This window comes from Scophthalmus maximus, chromosome 4, assembly GCF_022379125.1.
Source record: "Scophthalmus maximus strain ysfricsl-2021 chromosome 4, ASM2237912v1, whole genome shotgun sequence".
In the NCBI taxonomy this organism is placed as follows: domain Eukaryota; kingdom Metazoa; phylum Chordata; class Actinopteri; order Pleuronectiformes; family Scophthalmidae; genus Scophthalmus; species Scophthalmus maximus.
In genome coordinates this window covers 3,142,953-3,168,097 of record NC_061518.1, presented here as the reverse complement: position 1 = coordinate 3,168,097, position 25,145 = coordinate 3,142,953, and the positions used below count along the sequence as shown (strand labels likewise).

The following is a 25,145-nucleotide window of genomic DNA, read 5'->3' as shown; positions in this document are numbered from 1 at the left end:
GGGGAAGACGGCGATATGAATTTTTCATCTTCATGCCCAGTAAATTTCCCTCCCCCCCTCGTTCCCCAAACTACTTATTATTTCATGGCTCTTTTTTGTTTTTCCTTTCTCTTTCACCTCCCGATATGTTTTGTTTCTCCCCGACACGCAGCGGCTTTTGATTTTTTTTATTATTGAGAGTCGGGGAGAGACGATCCACTGCGCTCGGCTGGAGACAAAGTAGTTGTCAAGATTTCAGACAAACACGGGGACGGAAGGTGGAGGTGGAGGCGTGTCCCGGGGTGTGGATCTGTGTGTGTGTGTGTGTGTGTGTTCCAACATGAGATCATCTTCTGAATTTTTTAAGTTTTAAAACGCAGAAGGAAAAACATAACACGCGCGCACACACACACACACACACACACACACACACACACACACACGTGGTCAGCCCGGTAATGACTCTCGGTGACCTTTTGCCCTTCTAGATTTGGCTGCCGTGTGAATGATGAGCGTCTTGAGGGCCTGTTGACCTCCGACCTCCCTGTGTTTACCTCACTGGTGGGAGTGGGGAGAGAGAGAGCACGGGGGGAGGCAGAGAGGAGAACGCGAGCGAATCAATTCTTTTCATACAAGTCGTATAAAAGATTAAATGAGCGTATATGTCAATAGTGCAGACGAAATTAAATTCTCATTTGGAGCTGCTGTTGGGCTACAATCCCTTCCTGTGTTTTTTGAAAGGGGGAGGGGCGTCTGGGCAGAGGGGGAGGGAGGTTGGCGTTGGTGAGGTCAGCTGAGGTCTTGCAGCCAAAAGTGTGTGTGTGTGTGTGTGTGTGTGTGTGTGTGTGTGTGTGTGTGTGTGTGTGTGTGTGTGTGTGTGTGTGTGTGTGTGTGTGTGTGTGTGTGTGTGTGTGTGTGTGTACAGTATATTGGGTGTGTGTGTGTGTGTGTACAGTATATTGGATGCTTTTAGTTATCACACATTTATCAGTATAGTATCAAAAAATTACAAAACAAAAATGCTATAGATAGTTTGAGGTCATTTGGGAACATGGATGTTTAATTTCATTACCATTATTTACTTCCTGCTCAGTGCACATCCTGGTCACAATGGTGTAATAATCACATGTTATCAAATATGTTTGTTTATGTGCAAAACATTTTTTTTTAATAGAACATTATAAGCTCAGCCAAACAGGAAGTGTGAGGCCAGCGTCGAAGGGACGCAAATCTAGTCATCGGCTGGTGGACATTTATAGACCCAACGCAAATTTTCCAAACATACAAAAACTACAAAACATGTCCACACACACATATAAACACACACGTATAAACACACTGTGCCCTGGAGCCTCACGTCTCGTTGTCATCTCATCTCCGAGCTGGATCGCGTCCATAATAACATCTCTCTTAAAAAAAAAAAAGAAAAGAAAAGAAAAAAGAGAAGCTTCATCATCTTCTTCTTTCTTTTCTGTCCCTGTCCGTTCCGTGGGCGTCCCTCCGCTTCTGTGTCTCCTTATCTCCTCCTGTTTGTCTCAGCTGTCCGACACTCACACACACACACACACTCACGACAGTGATAAATTATAGATTACCTCCTGCCAGGGGCCATCCATCATTGGTTCTCCTTGACGAAGCTGTATACTCGGCGCCCCCCGGGGGCGAGTAAGCGCGGCTTGGCCTCCGCCATCGATTGCGGCGGTAACAGTAGAAGGCAGCGTTTACAAAAAAAAAAAAAAAAATCCTTCTCGGGGCCTTTTGTCAACGCAGGTGTGATTAAAAGAAGAAAGGCGGAGGCGTCGTTCGGATAAATGAAAGGGTTTGAAAGTGAAACGCTGCCGATGGCGGCGGCACGGGAAAGTCAAGCGGAGGGAGCGACTTGTGTCCGGGCCCGTTGTTATGAATGACAGACGCGTCTCACCTCTTTCATTTCAAGGTGAAACAACATTTTTGTAAACCTGCGGCAGCCAGAATGTTAAATTAACAGATGGGATGAGACAGGTCTGGAAGATTAAACCAGTCCTGAATTTAAAAAACTGCGTTCAAAATTTATGGGAACGGGAGATTTGATAAGAAACGTTTGATTTTAGCTAAATGATTCAAGACTTTTTAAACAGAAGACTTTGTATGCGTATGTTTTACACATAAATTCACATTTACCTGCAAAGAAGAATGTTTTTCTTGCTTTGTATGTTTCTTGTAGCAGGTTTTATTGTCCACAGTCGTAGTCATAATGAATATGAATTAGTAGAATTAAGGGCTGCAATTTACGATTTTTTTCATTATCGATTAATCTGTTGATTATTTTCTAGATTATTCGATTTGTTGTTTGTTCCAAAAAATGTCAGAAAATGATTGGATGTGTTTCCCAACACCCAGAGATGATGATTTGCTTTGTCCACACATCAAAGATATATGGCAAAGAAACCAGAAAATATTCACATTAAAGAAGCTGAAATCAGAGAACTTTGACTTTTCCCCACATAAAAACTACTTGAACCGATTAATCGATTATCAAAAAAAGTTGGTGATTAGTTAAGTAATCGATTACTAATCGATTTATCGATTAACTGTTGCAGCTCTAGTGGAGTTATTAGTAGAGCTCGACCGATATAGATTTTTGGGGGCCGATATCGATATTAGGGAGCACAAAATTGATTTCTGATACCGATACTTCGGCCGATATATTTATACATATATTTTAATCTGTCAATGATTCCTAACATGTCTGTATCAAACCTTTACGACAAAGAAAATGTAATTGAGGCTTAATACTTTAGTTTAACCATAAACTTTCATCATGAATAACTGTAAATTAAAAGAAAACACATATGCAACCCAAATATATAGAACTTGAATGAAGAAAATAAACATAATGTATATTTTATGTAAAATGATATTTCTGTACAATAAAAGATTTCATATCTGTAAAGATAAGGCCTGATACCAACATGTCTGTGAAAGGCTCATAACCCAGACAACATTTATCTTGGGAATGAATGGCGAGAGAGAGAGAATATTTCTAACAACCATCCATCCATCTATTATCTATACTCCTTATCCTTTGAGTGACACGGTGGGCAGGAGCCAATCCAAGTCGACGTAGGAGGCAGAGTACAAACCTGGACAGGTCACTGTCGTGTCACAGGGTCAACACAGAGACGAATACCTTATAAAAGATTTCCAAAACATGAAATATCAAAGTTTCAAAACGTGTGCAGGGTCTTCATTCAGGGTCTGTAGAATCACGTTTGAATTACAGTTTGACATTTTTTCCTCTGGATGTTTTAAGTGTTGTTTTTTTTTATTTATGTTCCGATGTCAATTTGAGCCGACCACCACGGCCTCAGTGCTTCCTGAGACTTTTACTGCCGCTCGTTAAAAGGTGGTTTTGGTTTCATGGTTTTTTTTTGTTTTTGTTAAAAAGTGCCGGATAAATACACTCGCGTCGTCGCCGGAGTAAAAGATTTTGGCGATCTATATTTTGCGATTCTCTTTCCGATCGGTTGGCGAATGTGACGACAGCCGCAGTAGCCTTGCTGACTGAAAGTTCACCTTGTTTTCGTTCTGAGCCTTACATGAAAAAGGCCACAGTTTCCCCCAACACCAGTCCCATTTTCGATCTGCTGTGAGCAGATCACGTACAGTATCTGCTCCGCCTCGCTTCTGTAGTAGCTCTGATCACTTTGTCTTTCCTTTTTCCTCTCCGCAGCTCCCAGGGAGTGCGAGGAGGACGAGTTCCACTGCCAGAACGGCTACTGCATCCGCAGCCTGTGGCACTGCGACGGCGACAACGACTGCGGCGACAACAGCGACGAACAGTGCGGTGGGTACACACACACACACACACACACACACACACACACACACACACACACACACTAATGTAGTTCATTCCCGCTGTGTTGTAACCACGACCCTTGTCCGTCACAGACATGCGTAAATGTTCGGACAAGGAGTTCCGCTGCACTGACGGCAGCTGCATCGCCGAGCACTGGTACTGCGACGGAGACACGGACTGCAAGGATGGATCGGATGAGGAAAACTGCCGTAAGTCATTCTGTGTGTGTGTGTGTGTGTGTGTGTGTGTGTGTGTGTGTGTGTGTGTGTGTGTGTGTGTGTGTGTGTGTGTGTGTGTGTGTGTGTGTGTGTGTGTGTGTGTGTGTGTGTGTGTGTGTGTGTGTGTGTTTTTATGAATCATGTGACGAGGCAAAGTGTTTTAATGAAGACTTTAAAAACAGGCGACCTACTGTATCTGTGGCGGCAGAGTGTCAGCGACGAATAGAAAAGACATTAATCATTTTGAAAAGGGGGGGTTTTCTTCCGTCTCATATCAAAAATACCCAAATCCAAATGAAGCAATCAACGATTCTCGACAAAAAAAGTTTCCCAAGTGTTAAAGCCATGTTGTTTATAGATGAGACTCTTCTCTCTTCAGGACAGAGTCTCTCTGATTAAAGCCTCCTGGGGCTGCGGCGTCACGATTCAAAAACCTTGACAAAACCCAAAACATTTCTCTACGACAGAGCTTTGTGAAAGAGTCGTAACAGAGATATCTCTCTCTCTCCGTGTGTTCGACGGTCCGCGCACCCGTCTCAACGCCCTTCTGTCTCCTTTGTGCAGCCTCCGACGTGATGACGGCCACCTGCAGCGTGGAGGAGTTCCAGTGTGCGTACGGACGCTGCATCCTGGACATCTACCACTGCGACGGCGACGACGACTGCGGCGACTGGTCGGACGAGTCGGACTGCTGTGAGTGTTCGTCGTCTGCCCGCCGACGCGACTCTGACTCGTCGGGCTTCCAACAGCCAAACACGGCGGGGCCCCCGCAAACTCAGATTCTTTTCCTTTAGATTTGAACACGACAAAAAACTTCAAACCGTGTCGGCCGTAATCCAGACTGTAAGCGCTTGTCTTTACACTGACGTGCTCGCGGTGCGGACGGCTCCAACTTGGTTCGCGTCCAAGAGCCGAAACAAAACACATTGTTCCAGCAGCAGTGGCTGATCCAGCCTGTCCTGCTTTCATGAAGCTCACAGTGAGCTGTTGTTATCTCCTTACACACACACACACACACACACACACACGCCAACACACACACACTCGCCGAGCCGTGGCTTCGCTCCAGGCTCTCGCTGAGCGGTTTCTTGCGTAAGAGTGGAAGATGAAGCTCTTCTCAGAGATCAGTCCTCCGTTAAGACGTTATGAGATGAGAGTTAAGTTTCTTCTCTCTTCACGCTCTCTTTCTCTGGCGTAGATCTTTCCTCTCTTCATCCTGTCTTAATGCTCCCTCCCTGCGCTGCACACGTGTCCCAGAAACAGGAAGTGCGAGGCCAGTGGCGGCAGGGCGCACGTTTACGCACCCCACGCAATTTGTTGTGTCCGGAGCAGAGTAACGGAACAAAACAAAGCCAAAACCGGACCACACCATGAAATCGGAAAGTTAAAAACCCGATACTCAAAACTAAAGAGGACACTCTACAGATCTATCATTGATCACAGTAAAGAGGTCGACGAGCGTCGGCCCGTGCACTGCCCTTGATTCCCCGCTGCCGCCAGAATCCGAAACAGATTCACTGCTCACTCCGTCAGAACCGAGGGATACAGGGTGGAACCAAACCGGCAAATCTCAAATGAACCGGGGAGGGGGGGTGTCACGTCGTGGTACATCTCCCCACCCAACTCTTATCCTGACATAAATCTAACTCCTAACATTAACCCCTAAAAACATCTCAAACGGCATTTTGTTCGTCCTCGTAGCTGTCGGACCTTACAAGTATAGTTGGGCTCCTCAGTTTTCGTAGCGTAGAATGTAGTAAAACAAGCCCGCCCGCCCGCACACACACACACACACACACACACAGGAGCTCTCACACACGGTGGTTCCTCTCTTTGATGCCTTTATCTGCAGTGCGATAAGCACCGTTCCAAGGTCTGGTAACATCGTTTGATCATCTGCAGGGTCACGTCAGTCGACTGAGCCGCTCTCCGCTTTCGCTGTCGTCTCCTCCCACATCCAGGTTTTTCTTCTTCTTCTTTTTTTTTATTTAATTGCCGCCTCGCGTTTGAAGTGTTTAACTTGATCCTTTTTTCCGTTTTTTTTCCCCCTCTTATTTTGGGGGGGGGGTTGAGCTTGCATGAAAGCTAAAAACTTTTTTTAAAGAGAGACGACAGACTGGCCTAAAAAAACACTTAAAGGTGAAAACACTGCCTCACATCTCGTAGCAAATGCAGGACACGATTGCGTCTTTGAAAACTTCAAAATCTCTTAAACGGTTCAGACGTCAAGAGAAAGTATGTGTCCCCGTTTCCGTATGTCCGTCACGTTTTGAAAAACCGGCAGGGTTCACAGATCAGTCCACATCCTGCCCGACGCCAGCTGCTCCTCACGTCCCGCGACTGTTCACAACCCGTCATCCTTTACTCTTTGACTACGCACTTGAACGGAACTGGAGTTTTTTATTTAAAACATTTTTTTAAAAGTGTCTTTGTGTCTTTAAAATCAAGAAAATTCTGTTTCACCAAGTCTTTGCTTTGCTTTCTGAAACATACAGATAGTTTTGTACGCACACACACACACACACACATGCACACACACACACACACACCAAACACACACACACACCGGCTCAAGGAGAGTAGGCATTCCTCAGAAGGCATAAGACAGCCCATCCTCAGACAGCATTCCTTGGCATGGACTCTTCAGACACATGAAGGGCGCTTTGTTAGAGAAGTAGCCCCTCTCTCTCTCTCTCTCTCTCTCTCTCTCTCTCTCTCTCTCTCCCTCTCTCCCCTCCCTCCGTTATGTGAACACACAAACATAATCACGCACATCACACTTCTCCCTTGCTGCGAACGCTCGTACTGCTTTCGCCTGCATAGCTGAGCAGATGAAGCGGCATAGTTGGTGCTGTGTGTGTGTGTGTGTGTGTGTGTGTGTGTGTGTGTGTGTGTGTGTGTGTGTGTGTGTGTGTGTGTGTGTGTGTGTGTGTGTGTGTGTGTGTGTGTGTGTGTGTGTGTGTGTGTGTGTGTGTGTGTGTGTGTGTGTGTGTGTGTGTGTGTGCGCGTGTGCGTGCGTGCGTGCGTGCGTGCGAGAGAGAGAGAGAGAGGGAGAGAAAGAGAGAGAGAGCGACAAGGAGAGAGAGATAAATGGTGGTTGAATCATTTCAATGTTTTTGTGGCGTATAAGCCTCTCTCTCTCTCTCTTTGTGGGCGAGCCACCTGCTGTTCTGATCATCTCTCTCTCTTCTCTCGCCCAGCTGATAAGTCTGCACGCGGACCCATCGAAGCTCTACAACATCTCTCTTTCTCTCTCTCAGCCTTTCTTCCCCTCGCTCGTCTTTTTTCTGTTTCCTACCGACGACGAGCCGACTCTGGTGCTGTCACACACACACACACACACACACACACACACACATTCACACACATTTGGGGATTTTAAGATGCTCATGTTTGATTCAGCTTTAATCTTCCCGTCCCCCTCCGTCCCTCATCCGCTGCCAGTTGGAGCTTCGCTTTGATCCGATCACACGTAGCGATGTGGTGGGAGATTTAAAAAGGTGGGACGGCTGTGATGGTCGAGTTAGACATGATGACAAGGCAGCACAAAATAAACACAACCAATTCATGTTCATATATATATCTTCATATATATATTTTTTGTTGTTGTTTTTCTTCTGTAGACAACAATCAGAGAAAACGTAAAACTTTAGAATTTCATCTCACAGTTCCAGGGACTTGTTCTCAGTTTTACAGTTTTCTAGCCTGATGTCCGGACGCAGACCAAAATGCAATCGGATAGGCCTACAACCAATGACAGCAAAGGATCATGTGACATCTGTCATCATACTTTTACCTGAATCCTGTTGGAAGCACAGGGAACCCACCTTCAAGGTTGTTTAACGCTGACGAGGTAGCAGATTCAAATGCTCGCTCATCAGCGGCAGCCATCTTGGTTGTTTGCAAAAGCCTCTTCTCTCCCTCGTCGTGGTATTAACCCCGCCCATTATCAGGGGATCCAGACCGTGAGTCTGGCAGAGCAAAATGAAGTGAACTCCCAGAATTTCGTCTGTGTCCCAGGCTGTTATTTTTCTGATCAATCAATGGCTCTTGAAAACCAAATAAATTAAATTTACTCTTTCACAAAATTTTACAGAGGAAAACGGCAAATCCTGTTGAGAGGCTGGAACCAGATACGACTCAAATAATGAATGAATAAATCATCGGGATTGACGGAGATCAATTGATTAATCTAATCATCATGTCACCAGACGATATCAGAAAAGGTCAAGAACCTGGTTGATGATGACATGTTAGTGAAATACATTTGACATCAACAGTGTGACATCAATCAAGTCTGAACTCCAGGTTGAAGCGTACTGATGATTTATGTAGCCGATATTTAATTTCAAAAGATTTTACAGCTGTGATCTTGTTTCCCTGTTGTGTCGATCATGTTTCTAATGTCACTGTGTGCGTGTGTGTGCGTGCAGCCTCCCACCAGCCGTGCAGATCCGTCGAGTTCATGTGCAGCAGCGGGATGTGCATCAACGCCGGCTGGAGGTGCGACGGCGAGTACGACTGCGACGACCAATCGGATGAGAAGAACTGCAGTGAGTGGCTGCGTCCGTCGGAATCAGCGGAACGTTCTCATGTTGAAATATCATATCTTTTATAAAAAATCTGTGTCTGTGCGTGTGTTTTAAAGCCACGTCCATGTGCACGGCCGACCAGTTCCGCTGCGGGACCGGACGCTGCGTGCGGTTGTCGTGGCGATGCGACGGTGAGGACGACTGCTCGGATCGCAGCGACGAAGAGGGCTGCGAGAAGACCGGTAGGGACTGCGGCTGTTATCTTTGTTTTTGTTTTTTTGCAGGAGCTAAATATATAACACAAGCTTCAATGGTTGCCATGACAACAGCTCCGAACAGCCCCTCTGCTGACAAACTCACTTTCTTCTCATTTTAAAAAAAAATTGGGGGGTTGAGAAATGCAGCTGCTTTCAGACAATAACCGAATCTGTTCTGCATTTTTTTCCATTCATGGAAAAATTCCACCAACTTGTGGACAAACAAGTGAAACTGGGATCAAAATGAACAGTGAACACATTAACAACATCAATGTCCACAAAGAAACCAAAGATATTTATGGGATAAATCTTAAACTTGTTTTTCAGATGCACAATGTCTCACGGGATATTTCTTTCCTCGCACCTTCCCACAGAAACTCCTCCATGTGCTCCGGATCAGTTCCAGTGTGGCAACGGACGCTGCATCGGTCAGAGAAAGGTGTGCAACGAGGTCAACGACTGCGGAGACGGGACCGACGAACTGCCGCACCACGACTGCCGTGAGTTGAAATATCGGCAGCAGAATGAAAACTTGAACGTTAAGTCTGAAAGTTCAGGATTTTAGTTTTTTTTATCCCATTCCTTTTCCTTTTAAAAACTCACAGAGACTATGAGATGACATGGCGACAGACATAACGGTGTTTAAGTCACGAAGTTTGTCATATTCATATATCACACTGCATCACAGCACCTCTCATCAAAATTCCACAGTTCCGATTTTACAGACACATATCTGTCGTCGCTCAGCTGAAAGCAAGTTCGAAACCACAACACCAGCTCTGTTGCCGTTGCCGTGGCGTGTGACGCCTCCCTTCTCCTTCTACCTCTTGTGGTGACTCCAGCCGTGTACGTGGTGTTTTGTCAGCAGCGACACCTTTCTTCTCCAGGAGAAGACTGCACTGTGTCTGACGCGCCTGAAGCGCCAGTCAAAACTATTTTTGGGCGCTTGCATTGGCGTCACAGCCGCTGTGCGCGCGGTCCGACGCGTCGAGCATGGATCCAGTTTTTTCACACATGCAGTTAACGCTCACAAGGGGGAAGAGCGTCATGCCCCCCCGTGGAGCATTAATATTGTTCGACGTTTTGTTTTTATTCAATCTGTCTGTTGAATTATGAAATGACAGTGATCGCGATTGTGTGTAATTTGGACAGTTCGGCGTGAGGCTGTTTCTGAAAGGAAAACTCATGTGGAGTCTCCAGATTAGGTGGGACTCATTCATTACTCTCTGGCCTTTGGAAATATTTCAGCTTGAAAGGAGAGGGGGATAAGTTTTAGACATTTCGTGTCCGGGACGACGTCACCCTCCTCGGAAATTTTTTGTCGAGGCTCAATACTTCTTACATTTTTTTTTACAGTGTGTGTGGTTGTATTTCTCCTGAGTCAGCGTGCTGTGTTTATGTTTCCTCGTGCAGGGCCGCGCTCCAGCGAGGGCAACTGTAACCAGAATAATGGAGGCTGCTCCCAGAAGTGTCAGATGGTCAGAGGACTGGTCCAGTGCACCTGTCACACTGGATACCGGCTGATGGACGACGGCAAAGCCTGCCAGGGTGTGTGTGTGTGTGTGTGTGTGTGTGTGTGTGTGTGTGTGTGTGTGTGTGTGTGTGTGTGTGTGTGTGTGTGTGTGTGTGTGTGTGTGTGTGTGTGTGTGTGTGTGTGTGTGTGTGTGTGTGTGTGTGTGTGTGTGTGTGTGTGTGTGTGTGTGTGTGTGTGTGTGTCCGACACAGTTTACACTGAAAGCGAGCGAGCAGGCTAAAGGGTGATAATGTCCATGACCTCTGTGGAGTTTGTCGATTGGTCAGTTGCTAAGCAACTCCCCCCGACATTGAAAATTTGACTAAAACCTATTCAAAGAATGAGGACGAAATTCGGAACGGGAAAGAAAATGCACTGGCTGCACAATCTCACAAAAGAAAACACGTCAAAATAAGGAAAGAAATGCAAATCTAACCGTTACATCGCAGCCGTCGATGTCCGGTGCTGCACCCCACAGAGTTTATGTTCACTCCTGTCAGTCAGTTTGTTTTTCCTGTCTGCTGGATACTTCCCAAAAGTATGAACGAATTTACCGTCTGACAAGGATATGGAAAGTATGGATTAGAAATTAGTGTGGATCTCATTTTAAATAGGGCTTCAACTAACGATTATTTTCAGAATCTATCAATCTGACAATTATTTTCTTGATTAAACAATTCGTTATTTGGTCCATAAAATGTCTTTTTCCCCAAAACACAAGATGATGTTTTGTTTTGTCCACACACCAGAGATATTACGTTTACTGTTATAGAGGAGCAAAGAAACCAGAAAATATTCAGATTCTGTATTTTTTTATAAAAACTACTACAGATTATCAAAATAGTTGGCGATTAATTTTGTAATCAATTAATAATCGATTAACTGTTGCAGCTCTAATTTTAAGTATAGCCAGAATTTAAAATATTCACGGTAAACAAACAAATCTATGTGACATTTGTTTCTAGCGCTGTGCCAAAGTTTACGAGCTGTAACATAAAGTCAGATGTGGATGCGTTTTCTCTTTTCTTTTTTGCTTTTTGTGTCTTGCGTGAATTCACTGCTTGATGCCCGAATCTCCTCTCCTGTCTCCCTCTCTCCTGTCGTCTGGTTCCCCGTTCCAGATGTGGACGAGTGCGCCGAGGAGGGCTACTGCAGCCAGGGCTGCACCAACACGGAGGGGGGGTTCCACTGCTGGTGCGTCCAGGGCTACGAGCTCCGACCCGACAAGCGCAGCTGCAAAGCTCTGGGTAAAAAAACAACAAAAAAACACCTCACCCCACCGACCGTACTACGTTTCAACCTTGACATGTGACCGCCGGAGAGTCGCTGGGGGTTTGACCTCCAATAAAAACACGCTTGCACGGTGTTTATACTTTGCCTCAACAGTAACCGTATCCATTCCCCTCGGCTGCGGGGGGTAATGGACTCGGAATGAGGTTGGCTCATTCCGAGGGGTCTGGACTAGATTTAGATATGCGGCGGGGGCGTGGTAGAGTGCAGGGCCTGGTACGGCAGCCCATAAATCTGCTGCAGACCAGAGTTAAACCCGGGTCAGGACTGTCTGTCTGTCTGTCTGTCAGGCGGTTGCCAGTGCCCAGACCGTCACCTCTGTTGAGATTAATGCTCTCTGTTATTAAAAGTGACCACCAGTCTTTTTTTATTAATCTCTGTCCTCTTTTGTTACTTTCTCTCTCGTGTCTGGATTCTCGCTCCGTCCTCCGTCCACCCTTCAGGTCCAGAGCCGGTCCTGCTGTTCGCCAACCGCATCGACATCCGGCAGGTGCTGCCGCACCGCTCCGAGTACACGCTGCTGCTCAACAACCTGGAGAACGCCATCGCCCTGGACTTCCACCACAACCTGGAGCTGGTGTTCTGGTCCGACGTGACCCTGGACCGCATCATGAAGGCCAACCTCAACGGCTCCAACGTGGAGGAGGTCGTCTCCACCGGCCTGGAGAGCCCAGGTGGGTGCCGGTTGGCGGCGGCGGCGGCGGCGGCAGGGGGGGTTCAAATGCAGGACAACAGACTCATTTATCTTCCTCTTTTCTTTTAAATGTATTCAGCTCTGCTGCTTCATGTCCAACTGCTCTGCTCTCGCTCACTTCATCCATCACCTCGCTCGTATAGAAGTTCTGCAGTATGACATCAATACTGTTCAAACTCAAGTCTTTCTTTCTTTTTGTCGCTTTCTCTTAATGTCTTATTTTCAGTCTACTGGTTCTTTCTCGTCTCATATCTCTGTCTGGTTCTTTTCTCTCAGCATCAACATTTCATATTCACAACCACGGGCGTAGCACCGAGTGGAAGTTCTCTGAGGTTCTCCCTCTCACTTCTTACAAAAGGCGCAAGACGGTTTAGTCCGCCCATCACGACTCAGCATGAGAATCTGTCAGCTAATCTACTGACCTGCCTGAATTCAGTATGAGTTAGCTGGCTAGTTACTATTAGAACACACACACAGTTTCATAAATGAATATGCATCATAGCTGCGGGGGGCCCACAGAGACTGCTTATGTAAAGGGGCCTGGAATTTTGGTGCTACACCCCTGTTGACAACACACATTTCCCTATTAGATTTCTTCCTCACCTAGCTTACCTTCTCTCCCTCACATAAACACAGTGAATAGAGAACACCATGAAAATATAAATAGTTGTGAAGAACGGAGAGACAAAACTCAGCATAGGACACAGTTTAAAGGAAAAGTTCAACACCGTGGGAAGAACATTAACTTGATTTCTTTTCTAAAAGTGATGAGTAGAGAATCGATATCCGTCATGTATAGGGCTGCAACCCAATCAGTTTCATTATCGAATAATCTGTTGATTATTTTCTCAATTAAGCGATTAGTCGTTTGGTCCATAAAATAGTGGAAAAATGTCGACTGTGTTTCCCCAAACCACGACATGATGTTTTTTTTTATGTCCACACACCAAAGATATTCAGTTTACTGTCATACAGGAGCAGAGAAACCAGAAAATATTCACATTTAAGAAGCTGAAATCAGAGAATTTGTATTAATCAATTATCAAAAAACTTGGCGATAAATTTAGTAATCGATTACTAATCGATTCATCTATTAACTGCTGCAGCTTTACTAGTGTATGAAATTCATGAATGGAGCTGGAGTTCTAAAAATGTGAACACTCACATGTAAACAAATCATAGTCAGGCAGATAAAATGCAAGAATTGAAAAGATTATATATATATATATATGTATATGTAATGTTTTTTCTCTCTCGTTAGGTGGACTGGCCATAGACTGGATCCATGACAAGTTGTACTGGACGGACTCGGGGACGTCCCGCATCGAGGTGGCCAACCTGGACGGGACGCAGCGCAAGGTGCTGCTGTGGCAGAACATGGAGAAGCCCCGAGCCATCGCGCTGCACCCCATAGAGGGGTATGTGTCCGTACACACACACAATCTATATACAACACATTACAGATGGTTTATACACACACACACACACACACACACACACACACTCGTACCCATTCGTATCCCCTCTGGATGTGTCCCAGTTGTAGTGACGCAGCAGAGCAGGGATTAAAGTTTAGCAGCACTGCGGCGCCCACGGGCGAGCGTCTGTGGGGGAACGAGTACTTTATGAAGCGGGCGGCCGCTAAGCGTGTTTTCCTCCTCGCTTTCATATGCTTGCGGTGGCTGGGGAGAGGTTTGGATGAAGCCCCGGGAGAAATTTAAAGCTCGGGAAACTCATTCAGCCTATTAGGAAGCTCATTTGCATGGGATAATTGAAAAATAACAAACAACGAAAAAGAAAAAGGAGTTCCTGCCTCTCTTCCCTCTGAGGCCGGTCAGAACAGATGAGTAGTGATGAGGAGGATGTGACGGAGAATCCCGACAACAATCTGTTTAACTCTCGTCTTCTGTCGACGCAGCTGGTGTAAACGACTAAACTGACCCACGACTGTTCCCGTCCTCCTCTTTCAGTAAGATCTACTGGACCGACTGGGGCAACACGCCTCGCATCGAGTACTCCAACATGGACGGCTCCAACCGGCGGGTCATCGCTGACACGCACCTGTTCTGGCCCAACGGCCTCACCATCGACTACGCCGGCCGCCGCATGTACTGGGTGGACGCCAAGCACCATGTCATCGAGAGGGCCGACCTGGACGGACGCAACCGCAAGGCCGTCATCAGCCAAGGTAAACGCTCGCCTGTTGAGGCTCACGCTTACATGCTCGTCCGTTTCTGTCACTGACCACGTGCTTCCACGCCTCCTTTACGTTTGCACGGTTATTAGGCTAAAACATCCACAAGAGGGCAGCTTAGATTCAAGGGTCTCTGACAACAACAAACATGGCGACCGTGGAAAAGGTTTTGATAATGTTCATTGGTCGTCTAACTTGAGCTATCGGCTACACTGCCCCCCAACAATTTTCCGGTGGTACTGCTCCGTTTCGTCCTGTCCGTAAGCTTTCAGAAGACGTGCACCAATACGGACAAATGACCACAGAGTGCGGAAATGGAGGCGCCCTCCCTCCCTCCCTCCGTCCTTATTGGTTACGTATATTTTTCCTTGTACAGGATATTTTTGACCTATGATCCCTCATATGATTAATTCATCATAAAGACTGGACTTCAAATAAACGTACGACAACCTTGTGAAACTGAAAAATGAAGCCTTTGTCAGTCTTCCATCTACAGTAAGAAGCTCAGAGGGAGCTGAAGCTTTTTCATTGGACGAGGAGTTGTGGTCTGCAGAGGTCTGGCTCATTAATTATCGCACACCCGCATACATAAGGGGTTAGATATATAGGACGCAGCATATTGACGTTACTTCATTTTTACCATGTGGTCGTTAATCAGTGCCATATTTCCATTAAGGAGCATATGCATCATGCCTACCACCGAAATACACACACACTCGCACACAGATGCCATAAATGGCAACATGAAGCTGTGCATGCCACACACACACTGGCCTACTTCTGTGATCTCATGTCGCAGTCAGATTTGTTTCTGGGGTTTTGACTTGATGCGTCTTCTCGCTTCATGTTCATCAGTCAGTTAAACGTGAAGATCACTGGAAGCTGAACAGAAACAGGTTCACATGAAGGCTTTCACACGAATACAGTCGTCTTTCCTTCTTCAGATCAATGCACTGTGATGAAACTGTGTTTTTCTGAAGGTAGACCACTGAGTCGTCTGCCTACGTTTGCCAAACTATGTCTTTTACTCCAGTTGATCAGTGTATCCATCTGTTTGTTAGTTGCCAAAAATGTTTTTAATTTGGGGCACAGTTAGATTTGACCATTAGACAAAGAGATACTAACCTACAGGCACAAAGTTGATTCAAAATCACAAATTGGTGGTTTCACGTCAAGAAATACGTTTCGAATTCTTACACAAAGGTTACGTGAATGGTGAGTTGCAGTAATAATATTGGAAATTGTCCTGTTTTTTTCCTGGCGAAGAGGAAAAAAGTGTGGAAATCTATCGCTGACCATCAAGAGCGTGTGTGCGTGTGTGTGTGTGTGTGTTTGCGTGCATGTGTAATCAGCCCACAGAGCTCTCCTTAATGATGTGTGCTCTAGGGATAAAAGGCTGTAATTGGTCCTGTCCTTCCTCGACAGATTCTGTTTGCTCAGACAACACACAGGGCAAATGGTGTGTGCACTCGTGTGTCTGTGTGTCTGTGTGTCTGTGTGTGTGTGTGTGTGTGTGTGTGTGTGTGTATGTGTGTGTGTGTGTGTGTGTGTGTGTGTGTGTGTGTGTGTGTGTGTGTGTGTGTCATGGTTACATTTTAAGCTGATGTGCCCAGGAATGTGTGTATCAAGTGTTCGTGTGTGTGTGTGCGTGTGTGTGTGCACGCTAGCTGGATGTGAGCCAGAGCTCCTCCTGTCACCGGAGCTGGAGGGCAGCCGGGTGTTACGGATAACGTCGCTATCCAGTCTGCACACCTGTGCACCTTGAGGTGGGGGACGGAACGAGAAGAGGCGGGGGGGCATGTGTGTGTGTGTGTGTGTGTGTGTGTGTGTGTGTGTGTGTGTGTGTGTGTGTGTGCGTGCGTGTGTGTGCGTGTGCATGTGTGTGTGTGTGCGCGATCACAGAGTACATCTGCCCGAGGACAAACGCTTGTGTACTGCAGCGGTGCCTCGCTGACAATGAGTCTAATGAGAATAGAACCAGAGAAACGGTGCCCCCCGGTGGACAACAACAACAGCTCAGGTCACACGTTTTAAAGTCTTAAATGTTCACAGATGTAACTGGCTAAAACAATAATAAGTGCACTAGGCAGTGAGGGGCATGAAAAATGTAGTGTTCGTCCTCTGAGGAGCAGCAATGTGCTCAGAAGAAATTCCTGGAAAATAGGTCAGCAAGATTGAGACATCGCACACGCAGAGCTAAAGTTATCACCGGTCGAGTGACGTTGTGTTTCTGATGGCGTGCAGAGAGAGAGAGAGAGAGTGTGCTTGTGTGTGTGACAGTCAGAGGAGACGTGAGAGGACGGGGTCGGGGACGTGCCACGTGTAGGTTAAAAGGGGACATTGCTGCGTAGGCTGGCTGGGGATGTTTGATTTCACCCCCCACCGTCGGCCTGCAGCTGCTCTTCCAGCTGTCCCCGGAAAAGCGGGAGCAGGATGGGCGGGATGTGTTGGGGGGGAGACGACAGGGAACAAGGTGACCATATCAAAACCAGGCGCCGCTGTAGGTGTCGATGACTCAGAGGGAGGGAAGGGAAGGGAAGGGGGGGAGGATGGTACTGTTGTCTCCCTCATGTGAGGATAAGATCAGAGAACACACACACACACACAGTCCGCCACCATCACCTCACAACCACCTGCACCTGGAAAAGGAGGGAGAATTCTCGACTTATCTTTCGACCACACTATTCCTGTCGAATCATAAGTTCTTCTATGGCTGCTTTCATCTAGACAACATTTGAGAAGTTTGGCTTCTTTTTTTCCTCTGGAAAACATGTATATGTATTTTTTAAAGTTAGGTAAAACAGTGTTGTTTTTAGGATTGGAATAGAAACTCTTGTATCAATCAGGGCTGCAACTAACGATTATTTTGATAATCGATTAAATGTGGATATTTTCTCGACTAATCGATGAGTTCTTTGCTCCAAAAAACTGTTGAATCCTGTTTCCCAAACCCCAAGATGATGTTTTGTTTTGTCCACATACCAAATATATTCAGTTTAGTGTCATAGAGGAGCAGAGAAACCAGAACATATTCACATTTAACAAGCTGAAATCAAGAGAATTTTGACTTTTTTGAAAATAAAAACTACTTAACCGCTTCATTTAGTAGCTAATTACTAATCGATTAATCGATTAACTGTTGCAATCCCCGAAAAATGTCATACACTACCCAATTCTACTCAGGATTCAAGGTAAAGATGCCAGTAATTTGCATTTCTAATATGGGGAGCAGAAGATGCCAAGAGTTTACTGTAGCAATTATTTATTTTTAATGAGGTTATTTAGGAGCATCATATTTTTTAATTTAACAAGAAGGGCACTCAGAGAATGACCTTTCTGACCATGCTAAAGAAAGTGAAATTCTTTTTCCTGGAACCGCCCGTTAATCCAGATTCACTCAAAAATTCTAATTGTTTCTTGCAGGGTCATGCCCCGCCCCTTCCACAAAGTGTCCCTGGAAATCGGTTCTGTCGCTTTTGCTCAATCGTGCCGTCAAACGCACGACGATGGACCCATGGCGCCTTTTTGGCGGAGGTAGAAATTAACCTTTGAAGACGAGACAAGACTTCATTAAATCTCACGCCGCCGAAATCCACCTGTTAAGCAGCAAGAGTCCCAGGCACCAGAGAAGAGGCGGAAAATCAAAATATAGCAAAACTAAAAAAAACTGAAAAACGCCTTCTTCCCTTCTAAGGGAACGGACAATATTATTGCGACACTCACGTCTACATCGCTGATGTTTCTGTTCTGCAATTTGTTGTTACTCATTTATACAGGTTGTACAGATTAGGGAGGCAGACTGAAGTAAAATGGGTTCTTTGTTCCCGTACAGTACGGCGGTTGTGCTCCTCACCTGGAGCGCGAGGGCAAACGGTTTTGTTTTTTCCTCGTATAAAAACTTTTTGTCTCAGCGAGCACACGCTCGTGCCCACGCCCAATTACCCGCCGATTCCCCGCGGCTCATTATCACCCTGGTTTCTCTCCAGTTTTAGCCATTTAACCACTTGACATTTACGCCGCGCTGTAAAACACTGTCATTAAATGATCGGCGCTGTTTTTAAAAGCCCCTGCGCCAGCACGCCCACCACACCGCCACCACCGCCGCCACCGCCGCCACAGCTCCATGTAGCAGCAGGAATCACTTTTTCCATCCGTTCAGCAGCTACTTCACCGGAGGAGGATTAAGCTCTGGGATTTTTGGACGAATGTGGAAGAGTCACCCCTGAGCAGATGTTCCCGCTGGAGACGAATCTAATCCAGCGGTTCCACTCACACACGGGGCTGTGAACACTTGAGACATGACAATCGTCAGAATCACGCAAATGACCAAAAAAAAGGCTAAAAGCCTCGATGCAAATTTCTAATGAGGTCAAACTCTTCTGAACCTACTACTTACAATAAGTGATGGGGTTTTACGTGAGCACACTATTATCCGCTAAAGTTAGAAGGACACATGGTCGTTTGACGTGAGGCGAATCTCGTAGTTGTGTTTCCTCCGTGTTCTTCCTCTCCTCACTCGTTTGAAGTGGGCGAGTCGGACGCGGCCGCGCTCCTCTGGTTTTAACTTTGATTATTGCTCATTCAGTCGCGAATGTTCAGGAGACATGTTGTACTTAAGATATGGATGCGGGGGGGGGGGGTTTCAAGACAATCTATACGCTTAGGAGAAATACTAAGCATTTACATTGTCTTGAAACATAGACAAAAGAATCTGAGTCTTTATTGTCATTGTACATGAAAATGTACAATGGCATTTGGAGAGCTCTTCTGTTTAGTTCCAGACAGTGTTTAATAAAAGACAAAAGACATCTCACGTTCAGGGCATGAAAATGAAATGAATAAATAAAGAATTGTACATTAAAAAGGGAGGTCATTTATCCTTAACTTTGGAGAGAATAAACATATTATATACACACCTTGTAATGGCAGGGACTACTGTCCTTCACGATTAAATCTCCCATTACAATGTTGTAAAAAATCTCCAACAGTAAACCACGTCATGATGTCAGACCAGAATATCCCTCCAGAACCAGACTCTTTGAATCAGTCCGATGTTGTTCGAGGTTCTCTCTCTCTCTCTCTCTCTCTCTCTCTCTCTCTCTCTCTCTCTCTCTCTCTCTCTCTCGATCGATCTACTGTTTTTTTCTTTATTCTGGACGGGAACATGTACATTTGCTGGAGGAAAACCGACGCAGCGCCGCTGCCTCTGGACTCTCTGGCCACGACTTAAAAAAGCAGCTCCAGGCCGACGAGCGGCACCAGAGTACTTGAAAGCAGCTCTAACATGGGGATGATATGACATCAGCCGAGCCCACAGCCCTGACTGGGAGGATGTTTGGAAAAGTGTCGGTGCAACACGCCGAATGTGTGTTTGGAAAGAGGCTTGAAAACTCCACAGTAGTATTTTTGCCCGTTCTAAAGGTGTCAAACATAACGCCTGCCGTGCTTCTTTCATGAAGGATGTCTCCAATCTTTCTGAACTCCATCTCTCCATCTGCTTTCAGGCCTGCCGCACCCGTTTGCCATCACGGTGTTCGAGGACAGCCTCTACTGGACCGACTGGCACACCAAGAGCATCAACAGCGCCAACAAGTTCACCGGCAAGAACCAGGAGATCATCCGCAACAAGCTGCACTTCCCCATGGACATTCACACCCTGCACCCGCAGCGGCAGCCCGCAGGTTGGTTACTAGGGGCGAGATGACGAGTTTAAACGTTTGTTTGATGTTATTCCTGTGAATTTCTTTTACTGCCAATGATTGTTGGTAGAATCAGCTAATGTCATAACTCTATAAGATCACTTTTTTTGTTTTTTGCCCTCCAAAATTACTGCAAGGTCACAAAGCAACAGCTTTATTTAATAGCATCACAATGGATTCATTCGATTGGTTGTTTTATCTTGTAAAAGGCAGATTTACATATTGATATTGTTACATTTTTTTTTTACACTTACTTTACACTTTTTTAATTTAGGTTTTTGCAATCACAAATTTTCAGTAACGTGGCCGGTTATTTAACAGTCAAACAGTCGGCCTAGGAAAAAGCTAATTGACGTCACTTACGTGATTTAGGCTACGTCCACGCTTCTACGTTTTAGTTTTAAAAAGCATCTCTGTTGCTCTGGTTATGCCTGCTGTCCACGCCACTTCGGGAATTTCCCGGAAAAACTCAACTGGCCCAGTTTTCCTTTGAAAACTCCGGGGCTTCGTTGTAGTCCGGACATGGAGACGTTTGGGAAACGAGGGCACAGTCACCCGCATTCACTTCCTGGTCGCTCCTCACCAGTCACGACTCGACTGCCAGCGGTGCATGCAAAACATTGTCAACTCTCACTGCCCGTCCAAGAAAAGAAATCCTGCCTCTGCAGTTTCTCGTTCATAGTATTTTCTGTAACTAAGGAGCGAACTACAGGAACCTTCTTTAAGGGTATCATTGCACACAGGAGCGAGAAACCTTGTTCACACCCTGAGATGATGGGATGATTTGTTGTGCTTGTGTTAGAACCTGTGGTGAAAAAAGGGGCCAGCTGAAGAGTGTGTGTTTTTTTTTCAGCGTGATACTACAGATTTGTGTTTCTTACTAACAAACACACACACAGACACACACACACACACACACACACACACACACAATGTTGAACTTGAGATCAGGCCAAGAGAAAGATTTGGATATCATGCTGATAAAATACAGTCCGGCGCTAATATGAACTGTGAACAGCCTCTTTGTTGGCAGAGAGCGGTCGGCCGCTCTTCTTTCTTATTTTGTTGAGTCTTGTTCGTTCTTATCGTGAAACAGATATGGAGCAGATTAAAAGCAGAGCGGCTTCCAGTGAAATCCAGAACTTAAGTCTAAGGCTCTGCAGATACATCTTGATTACATAAACTTTTGCTTTTATGAAGAAAAATATGCCGAAAACGAATTAGCATTTTCCCCAAAAAAATGGCAACAAATTCCTGAAAAGTTGCACAATGCCTCCAAATTCAGTTTAAATGAAAATTCTGCTTTCAAGAACCAACATTTTTTTTCCTATCATTTCGTTGATACCATAATTTTAATTTGAGATATTTCACATTATTGAAATCACTGTAAAGAATCACTACACCCTCAACTTCATACAATAGGTAGAAATCTCATCCTGGAAAATAGCAATGATGGGCAAAGTCATTCAAACGAGACTAATATTTATTTATTTATTTCGAGCATTTAAAATTCAATAACAACAAAAAAGGCCGCAGCAGTTGCTGAAAACATATCCAACAAAAAACCCATCTATGAACGCTGAAACAATTTCTTTATACATAAACGATCACACACACTGAGCCGCGTGTCTCCGTCTCTCCTGCAGGCGGCAGGAACCGCTGCGGCACCAACAACGGAGGCTGCAGCCACCTGTGTCTCCCCAGCAACAAGACGTACACCTGCGCCTGTCCCACCGGCTTCAAGAAGATGGACCACCACAGCTGTGCCAATGGTGAGAACCACAACACCTGAAAAAACTTGTGTCATAAGACGATGGATGTTATGTATTTATTTATTTATTTATTTATCAAATGCATTAAATAAACTGTATTATATATGTAGTTTTTATTCCGAATGCAACCCCCACAATTATGATCAGGTCCTGGTTATTGAATTTATGCCTACAATAAATTAATAAATAAGGATCTAGAATGAGAAAACTGAAATTTATATTATTTTATTTTATTCTCTGTCATTGGACTTCTGCCAAAGGATCTTGATGATTCCTCTCGCTCGTAAAGAGTAAAAACGTTAAAGTTTTGTTAAAATCCTGAAGAGATTACTGCAAAGTTTTGCTGATCTAACAGTGAATTGGTGTTTAAAAACTAAACGTTAAAAGATAATCTCATAACATGCATTAAAAGGTCCTGACCAGTCTGACTGATTGAGGTGCTGGTTGTCATAGGAAACATAATTTTTGAGGAAAAAGAATAATTAAAATGTTAATTTCTCATGGAAATTTAAAACGAAATACGTTACATACTTTTGGTCCTGTGCAGTTAAAGTAGACTGTTACACTGCTTGAAATAAAATTAAATCACACTTTCACCCTGAGCTGTAAAAAAAAGTATAGAAATTTTGTTATGGTCATTCTGGATAATTATGTTATGATGATATTAACCGGTCAGTTTAACGGGCTTCTAGTTGTGAGTGAGTGTGTGTGTGGTAGTGCTGTTTTGCTGTGTTCACTGTTGACCCCCCCACTGTTAAAACCTAGAAGACTGACAGAAGACCTTTTGGTCTTTAATCAGGTCTTGACAAGTTCCTGCTTTTTGCCCGAAGGACGGACATCCGACGGATCAGCTTCGACACCGAGGACATGTCCGACGATGTCATCCCGCTGGCCGACGTGCGCAACGCCGTGGCGCTCGACTGGGACGCCAAAGACGGCTACGTCTACTGGACGGACGTCACCACGGACTCTATCAACAGAGCGCTGTGGAACGGCAGCAAGCAGGAGGTGAGTGACGTCAGAATCCACTGAAATCCCATCACCTGTCCTCGAATCATCAGAGGGAAGCAGCCGCAAGAAACGGAGGGATTTAACTTTATACAATGCTGCCATCTACTGGGGCTGGTGGGAACATACACCAGCAATCCACACTTTGTCAAAAATATTAAGTGTACAGTTTAACTCATCCATGTGAGATTCAGTTTATTTTGTTGTCCACTAATTCACACAGAGAAAAACTAAACCAATATATAGAAGAAAAAATTAAAAGCTCACGCTGGTGGATACGACTATGCTCACAAAAAGTGGATTCATTGAGTCAGTTCAAAACACTAGAATATAATAGAAGTCAAATACAATTTAAACCAAAAAAAAATTATAATTACAGTAAAGAAGCAACACTATTGGTTCACGGTGGTCGGACATAGTGGCTTTCTGTTTATACCCTTGAGTAAAAATGAGTTCCAGTTGTTGTTGTTTTTAATTACTGCTCCTATTTGAATAACAACAATAATTATCTTCTGAATCTATTTTGTCGTCCCTGTTTTTTTTGCCAGGTGGTGGTGGACACCAGTCTGGAGAGCCCTGCCGGTTTGGCGATTGACTGGGTGACCAGCAAGCTCTACTGGACCGATGCTGGTAACCAGCCTTATTTAATATATTCTGACATAAAGTCATATTTCCGATGCAATCATGGATTCTAACAAGTCACGCGGTCCTTTGGGATTCTCAGGTACGGATCGCATCGAAGTGTCGAATGCTGACGGCAGCATGCGGACTGTCCTGATATGGGAGAACCTGGACCGGCCCAGGGACATTGTGGTCGACCCGATCGGAGGGTGAGATATTAACGATTTTAAAAGTAACACTTGAAACCTGAAGCTCACACAACTTTCTTATTGTTTCTCATACGACTTATTCCTCCTCCGTAGCTTCATGTACTGGACCGACTGGGGCGCCAACCCAAAGATCGAGCGCGCAGGAATGGACGCCTCCAGTCGCATCGTCATCATCTCGTCCAATCTGACGTGGCCCAACGGGCTCGCCATCGACTACGAGACCCAGCGCCTGTACTGGGCCGACGCTGGCATGAAGACCATCGAATTTGGGAACTTTGACGGTTCTGACCGACAGGTGAAGAGTCTTATGTCTTGATTTCACAAATTGTTAAATTATTTTCGGTCTTTACGAGGTGTACAGATCTCACCAGATGTTTTTTATTATTCGTGTACAGGTTTTGATTGGCAGCCAGCTGCCGCACCCCTTTGGCCTGACCGTACACGATGACAAGCTGTACTGGACCGACTGGCAGTCCAAAAGCATCCAGAGCGCCGACAAGCTCACCGGCTTGGGTCGGCACACGCTGGCCGAAAACCTGGAGAACCTCATGGACATTCACATGTTCCACCGGCACCGCGACACAGGTCAGTGCGCCTGCACATGCTCGATCAAGACTGACGCATACGTGTACACAGCAAGTTGAAGGACACTGGCATATTTTTATTTTATTTTCATTTTAACTGTTTTATCTCTACAATACACTGGATCAGAAATGAATGGAACAATAACTGAAGGATTTAAGTGCACACATACAGTGGCAAAAAACTGTTAGCATTAGGTTAACAAACCAAAGTGAAAAAGTAGCTTTCTATACCTCATTTGATTTTTTTTTTCATGTAGAAACAACAAACAAACAAAGGTTTTTCTAAACATCCTTAGATATTTTTTTAATATACAGAATTAAGCTTGTGATTATTAGAGCTGCAACTAACGATTATTTTCATTGTCTGTTGATTATTTTCCCGATAAATCGTTTATTTGTTTGGTCCATAAAATGGTGAAAGATGTAGATCAAACCCCAAGATGATGTTTTGTTTTGTCCACAAACCAAAGATATTCAGTTCGTTGTCACAGAGGAGCAAAGAAACCAGAAAATATTAACATTTAAGAAGCTGAAATAATGAAAACTACTCGAACCGCTTAATCGATTATCAAAATAGTGGGTGATTAATTTAGTAGTCAAGTACTAATCGATTAACAGTTGCAGCTCTAGTGATAACGTACAGTTCAAACATGTGTTTTATATCACAAATGAAGGTTTGAAGTTTAGCCTGTAGAAAATAATCACAAATTAAATTCCACCTCTGATCAGAAAAT

At 45.0% G+C, this 25,145-nt stretch overlaps 1 protein-coding gene across 3 annotated transcripts in view; it reads left to right on the top strand.

Moving 5' to 3' along the window:
- Window positions 1-25,145, top strand: part of lrp4 (low density lipoprotein receptor-related protein 4) — a 110,485-nt gene that overhangs the window by 71,910 nt on the left and 13,430 nt on the right. For all 3 annotated transcript variants that reach the window (XM_035628275.2, XM_035628274.2, XM_035628276.2), the window contains exons 4-21: window positions 3,692-3,805; window positions 3,913-4,029; window positions 4,603-4,731; window positions 8,472-8,591; window positions 8,687-8,812; window positions 9,202-9,327; window positions 10,241-10,375; window positions 11,462-11,587; window positions 12,074-12,304; window positions 13,586-13,742; window positions 14,295-14,512; window positions 20,023-20,199; window positions 21,864-21,989; window positions 22,789-22,997; window positions 23,546-23,627; window positions 23,722-23,827; window positions 23,921-24,122; window positions 24,223-24,412. In XM_035628275.2, the coding sequence (XP_035484168.2) occupies window positions 3,692-3,805; window positions 3,913-4,029; window positions 4,603-4,731; window positions 8,472-8,591; window positions 8,687-8,812; window positions 9,202-9,327; window positions 10,241-10,375; window positions 11,462-11,587; window positions 12,074-12,304; window positions 13,586-13,742; window positions 14,295-14,512; window positions 20,023-20,199; window positions 21,864-21,989; window positions 22,789-22,997; window positions 23,546-23,627; window positions 23,722-23,827; window positions 23,921-24,122; window positions 24,223-24,412 (2,691 nt within the window). The remainder of the gene's footprint in view (window positions 1-3,691; window positions 3,806-3,912; window positions 4,030-4,602; window positions 4,732-8,471; window positions 8,592-8,686; window positions 8,813-9,201; window positions 9,328-10,240; window positions 10,376-11,461; window positions 11,588-12,073; window positions 12,305-13,585; window positions 13,743-14,294; window positions 14,513-20,022; window positions 20,200-21,863; window positions 21,990-22,788; window positions 22,998-23,545; window positions 23,628-23,721; window positions 23,828-23,920; window positions 24,123-24,222; window positions 24,413-25,145) is intronic.